The 6,775-nt window shown below is 36.9% G+C and overlaps 1 protein-coding gene across 1 annotated transcript; it reads left to right on the top strand.

The window, feature by feature from the left end:
* The first annotated feature begins 924 nt into the window (after positions 1 to 924).
* LOC139117682 (toll-like receptor 2 type-2) lies at positions 925 to 1,470 on the top strand. Its single transcript, XM_070680926.1, has one exon. It carries the CDS (start codon positions 925 to 927, stop codon positions 1,468 to 1,470), a length of 546 nt encoding a protein of 181 aa, XP_070537027.1.
* The last annotated feature ends 5,305 nt before the right edge of the window (positions 1,471 to 6,775 follow it).

Raw genomic sequence — 6,775 nt, 5'->3', positions numbered from 1 at the left:
CAAAAGAGTTTTAGTTTACTTTTAAATTTGCAACATTTAGACTTATCTCAGAATAACATAAATCTGGTGCCCAATGAGGCTTTCCATACACTGACAACTTTAAATAGCCTTCTGCTCTTTGACAACGAACTGTCTCATCAGGAAGGTAATGGCCAAAACAGGCACCCATTCAAGAACCTTACAAGCCTCACTAACCTAACATTAACTATGAAAAATTTAAATTTAGTTAATAACAACTATTTAGAAGACACACCACACCTCGAGAGTCTGCACATAGATGGTCAACAGGCTTTCAAAGGCCAGCTCTTCTCAGAAAACCTTCGACTTGAATATTTGACACGGTTAGTCGTCAAAAACATCAATTTCAATAAAAGGGACGGGGTAGGTGTAATACTTAACACTAAAGTGATAAATGTCCGACCCCGGGTATTTCTCAGAAATCTGCTTCTTCCACATAACAATTTTGACCAACTAAACTTCACAAGTTTGAATGACTTCAGAAACCTCGTAGAATTGTCTGTTGCAAATAACAAATTATCGGTCGTTCGAGGCACGCCTAATAAGTTAAATAAACTAGAAACACTTGATTTATCTGGGAATTTGATCACAGTTTTGTCTTCTGAAATACTCATTTCTCTTCGATCTTTAATATTGTCAAAAGTCTACGATAATCCTTTCGACCGCTCTTGTAAAATGAAACCGTTCAAAGATTGGCAGAGGGAAGATGAAAAATCCCTTGTATATTCAAATTATCTTTATTTGAGCGCAACAAGTGTTCCTTACCAAAATCGAAATATGGCATTCGGTTGATGCGGTGGACCTTGGCCTCGGATGCAATTTAGCATGATAATTTCAGTACCACTGACATGTTTCATCGTTATCGTGGTAATTGCCGTAGCATTGGTTAGGCGGTTTCACTGGCACATGCGCTTTGCTTACTTCCACATTAAACTGAGACTGGGTGGATATCAGCTCCAAATCAATGACGAGGAACAACCAATCAATAAACGATATGACGCATTTGTTGTTTACAACCAACATGACAGCGATTGGGTCATACATGAATTGGTCCCCCATCTGGAGAACATCGATCCGCCTAACTTCAAACTCTGCATACACGAACGGGACTTTTTACCCGGTAACGATATTTTTGAAAACATTCTTGATAGTATCGAGCAGAGCAAGAAAACCATGCTTATACTGTCTCCAGGTTTTGCTGCCAGTGAATGGTGTTACTTTGAAATGAGGATGGCACAGAGTTGTCTATTTGAAGAAAAACGAGATATTATTGTGATGGTATCACTGAAAAAAATCCCTGATGATGATATGCCTCGTATTTTACGTAACATCCTGCTGACCAAAAGCTACCTGGAGTGGCCAGAAAATGGAATGGGTAGGAGGCTGTTCTGGGAGAAATTGAAAGTCGCACTGAGATCAGACAGCAGAGTGAACAGAGTAGCTGCACTGTGAAAAGAGACTTTAGTTTTGGAGCTTTAGCTTTTGGCGGAAAAAATAAAGATAGAAAAATACCTATAATTAGATAAACCTTTATGCCCTTGATATCGGTAGTAAGTAGAATGTTAAATAAAATACAAAGAATCAAGCAGATACAACTAGTGTATTTTGAAGATGTCAGAGCTTGAACTTCTTGAGATTTAATGAAAAATCAATGCATTTCATACTTGCCACAGGCTTTGAACTATATCAGGAGTATACATTTATACCTATTACCTGTGATGTGATTTCTTCTTAACTTGTTCTGTACTGATTGCTATTCGATAGTAGCAAAGTAAATAATTATTTGTTGTTAATTTTAAAACAGTTACTGAAGCCAGCAGACAGTATTTCATACATATTTTGTATGTATGTATGTATGTATGTATGTATGTATGTATGTATGTATGTATGTATGTATGTATGTATGTATGTATGTATGTATGTATGTATGTATGTATGTATGTATGTATGTATGTATGGATGGATGGATGGATGGATGGATGGATGGATGGATGGATGTATGTATGTATGTATGTATGTATGTATGTATGTATGTATGTATGTATGTATTGTTATGTATGTATGTATGTATGTGTACAGGCATGGACATAAGCACAGATTTGTCATTTCAATGGTAATTTTCATTTATAATATTCTTTCCTCGTTCTTCATGATACACTTTAAACCACTTTAATGACTTGAATTTTTCAAGTGATATGTGAGTAAACGGTGAATTAAATCTTCTGTGTAAATTTTCTCTACATTGACTGTTGTATCTGAAGAGAGAGAGAGAGAGAGAGAGAGAGAGAGAGAGAGAGAGAGAGAGAGAGAGAGAGAGAGAGAGAGAGAGAGAGAGAGAGAGAGAGAGAGAGAGAGAGAGAGAGAGAGAGAGAGAGAGAGAGAGAGAGAGAGAGAGAGAGAGAGAGAGAGAGAGCGATGGTAATGGTGATACCGACAGACAGAGACCGACAGACAAACAGAGACCAAAAGAGGATAGGACAGGTTATGAAAAGCAGCGTATATTATATGAGAATTTTCCCATCCTTAGAGATATTGCAGATGCAATGGTCGCTGTCGCATTGAAATTTTGCAATAATGCTGATTTCACCAAGTCGTTTTGGGATGAGAGATGGTAATTCAATATTCCTCGTGATTCTAAAGGCCTATCGAGCGCTGAGAGAAAAAGTCATCGACATATTAATTACTATGTAAACATAAAAAATATACCAGTTACATGTAGAGCAACATTCCCGAAATGGTAATAAAATGATATTTTGTACAGAGGTCAATGTTTCTTATCGGTGTCGGAATAAGTTACTCAATCTTTACAATGTTGTTGGTACGACACGATAATGGGGTATTTTGTATTCGATATTGATTGTACAAACCGGATTTTACTTTTAAAGTCAGATAACCATATCTTTGATGTTTTACATCTTGAAATTTTACATACTTAGCTTACCTCTTATCTGAACTGGGTATATGCAAGCGAAATGGCATCTTCGCTTTTCACGACCTTTAGGTCACTGATTATATCTTTTTCAAGTTCTAATTGAAGATGCGACATTACAGTTGAGTGGAGGTGTTGTTTCTCTACGACAGCAAAAGTTTGCTGGAATTTCAAAGCAACGATGTTTTTAGGTGAGGCGAATTCGCATTCGAAAAGGTATTCGATGAGTATGACAATTATACGAGCCATAGAACTATTGACTGTGACATTAGTGTTTTTATCACCACCGTTCTATATGCAGGTTCATCATTACTATAAATACTAGACTCTCTCATGATACTGAGTTCTCCGCATTTCTGGCAACACCCTCTGTAAATTGGCGTTGCCCTCAACGACCGAACAGAGTGAGACTCTCAGAATAGGTTATGCAATCTAGGCGACCTGTGCAACACTCAGGGCGTGTGCAATCCGTGGCGCATTTCGGCTACCCAATAAACGAATTTGCACCTTCAACAAAGAAAATCGAAATGGAGCTAATTTTCAATTTTCAAATTGTTTTATCATCTTGATTACTGACTTTAGGCCTTTCTTTAAATTTTAAATCTTTGGTCTGAGATTGGATTTAGGAAATAAGTTTATCCGATTTATCTGATGATGACGATGGTGGTGGTGGTGATGATAATGATGATGATTATCCTTGCAGTTGACGTCGTTATTATCAAAATAATAAATTGATTTAAGTTACTGCACAATTCTGACATTCATATCGACTTCGTAGGGAGAGATGAGAAACGTATGTAAATCCTAGAGGAAAAATCGTATGCCGAGTCATGAATCCCTTTAGGATCCACCTAATTGGATTTGGTTCGTTTATCAAAGTTCTAAATTCTCTGAAGACGATAACAATCATGTATAAGTGCACGGAATTAAAATCATCACAATAAGGTATCATATTTATCGATTGTTAAAATAAACATTGTGCAGAAGAGTTCTTGGAGAATCACAGTAAAGCAGCCATTATCCAGTATTCACAGAGTTAGTGGGCTTCTATTTCTCCATTAAATTCTTCTTTAACACCTGATACACCTAACATAATAAAATACCGGCAAAATGTCCATCGGTTAAAACTGGCTGAGCTAGACGCGAAAATGGTCGAGTCACGGCGAGGCAAACTTCTCCACTTGGTCAGGTCAGAAACGTTTACGAAAATTAATGAAGAATTAATTAATGGGTTATGGTGTTATTTGTTGTCTGAGCATATTTTGTGTATCTGCTGACAACGTGGTAGTGAAAAACAGGGAAAGTGCCACTTATGAATTGCTAGTGTTAAAGTTTCCACTTAAGATAAACCGAATATTGAAGAGAAACGCATTATGAGTGTCGACAAAAGACTAGCCATCATTTATCTAACTTTTTGATCGACCATCTTCCGGTCACCTCGGGTCGGCAATGTTTAAGGTACGTGTTATTTATCCAGCCCCTTCTTCCCCATTAGGGCGAAACAAGGAAGTCTGTTTGGGTAGATGAACATAGCTACCGTTCACAAACGATAACAAGCTCGTGGATAAAACATTACTCTATCCTTGCTGTACAGAGCCTGCTTTATATGTTGGCAGGTGATAACAAAATCATGACAATTCTGCGAATTCCAAACATAAATATAGCTTCAAAGCAGCAATGACCGGGTTTCGGGACATTTGAATGCACAGGGGCAATTAGAGAAATAGATATTCAAAAATCTAAAAGGCTATTGGCATATCTGTGAAACCAAGGTCAAAAGTCATCGAGGTCACAAGATATGTTGTCAAAATATTGTACCCTATAATAATCCCTATTTACCAAAAAGCAGACCTCTAGGTCTATTGGCTTAGAATTAGATATGTACATAATTAATGAGGTACAGGATGTGGCATCATAAGGTCTCCCATCATACCAAATATGAAGGGTGTAGTATTTGTGGTTGCTGAGATATTGACATATATGTATATTTGAAGTCAAAGGTTACCCGGGTCACATGATATTCTGTCCAAAAATTGTATCCCATAGTTATCAGTCTATACCAAAAATCAGACCTCTAGCTCTTTTGGCTTGCTCAGAATTAAATATGTGCATAATTAATGGGTTTATTATGTAACGTCGTAAGGTCTCCCATCATACCAAATATGAAGGGTGTAGTATTTGTGGTTACTGAGTTATTTACATATATGTATATTTGAGGTCAAAAGTCATGGAGGTCACGTGACATTTGGTCTAAACAAATTGTATCCCATGGGTATCTCTATACCAAAAATCAGACCTCTAGGTTATTGGCTGCCCAGACCCGTGATATAACGTTACATATGCAGGTTCATCGGCAATAGATAAGTTCTAGACTTTCGCACGGCACTAAGGGAGCCTTCAGTATTAACAGGGGGTGGGCTGGGGGAACTGTGGGGGAGGCACACTTTTTAGAAAACTGTCCAAGGGGAGGGTCACTTTTTATAAACCTATCACTTTTAATAGCAGCTGACATTACGGCCAAACCTGCGATTGTCAATGTGGTATTTCCTGAACAGGAAATCACCTACGAAATAAACCGATCCTTGAAAATAAAAACACATTATCAACAAGTTTCACAAGCAAAGAAGAGGCGGTAGTACCCTACATTAAACACCTTGAAGAGTTAAAACTGATGAAAGGCATAAAAACAGAAACTTATGGGACAGGTTGAAAAGCGTGTATCAGTTACCACACGTCTATAAATGCAGAGATATTGTAAGTTTTATATTGGAAAAAATGTTTGTAGTTCTCTCATAGACTACCGTGTATAGTGAATCAACATTTTGGTGAAATTCCTAAAAGTTCTTGCACACACTGCACTTGTAACTACCCTAGCGTAATCACGGACATGAATATAAATAATCAAGCGTACTTAAATAAACAGATTTATCTAGTTTTATACTGGAAAAAAATAGTTTCCTCCTATTGAATCAATATGTGGGTGAAAGTCCAAATCATATTTCTTGTACACTCAAGGACTTGTAACCACCCACATTGATATCAATAATGAAGCGTAAACAAATACGAATTTTGTATTGAAAAAACAATTATTCATAATTTCCTTCTAGACTACAATGTATATCAATCAGTGAATCAACATTTCAGTGAAAGTCCAAAATCAAATTTCTTGCACACACATGGACTTGTAACCGCCCCAGTCGAAACAAGTACATTATATCAATAATCAAATATCAATAAATGCAAAAATATTGCCAGTTTTATTGTTTTTAAATGTTCATAGTTCTCTCCTGGATTACCATGTATAGTAAATCAGCATATTCGGTGAAATACAAAAATCTACTTTCTTGAACAGAAATGCGCCTTTTACTTCGCATCTCAAGTAAAGTAAATTTAAATATATTATTTAACATAAATAAATGTACAGATATAGCCTGCTTGGGGAGAATTGTCGATATCTGCCTGATAGACTTCATGTATTATGATTTGATATTTTTGTGAAAGCACTATATCAGCTACATTTTGCCTTCTTATAGTTGCGCAAAATATGGTGACCCTCCCGCAAATATATGAAATATCACGTCCCTTCGAAAATGCTTGCTTGATAAATTGCTACGTTATCTCCCAAAACGCCAGCCCTCGCCCCTTTTATTTCTGTCCCTAATCATAGCCCTAACTTACATCAAAATTAAATCAACTGGTACGTGAATTAGCTGATACTGTTTCAGTTATTCATGGGGACAATACTACATCGGGTGGGGGAGGGTAAAGTTTTAGAATGTCGGACAGGGAGCAGGGTCACATTTTAGAAAGGAGGATAGGGGAGGGTCA

The sequence above is a fragment of the Ptychodera flava genome, chromosome 18, assembly GCF_041260155.1.
Source record: "Ptychodera flava strain L36383 chromosome 18, AS_Pfla_20210202, whole genome shotgun sequence".
In the NCBI taxonomy this organism is placed as follows: domain Eukaryota; kingdom Metazoa; phylum Hemichordata; class Enteropneusta; family Ptychoderidae; genus Ptychodera; species Ptychodera flava.
The sequence above is the reverse complement of the archived record's forward strand: the minus strand, read 5'-3'. Positions and strand labels throughout refer to the sequence as shown.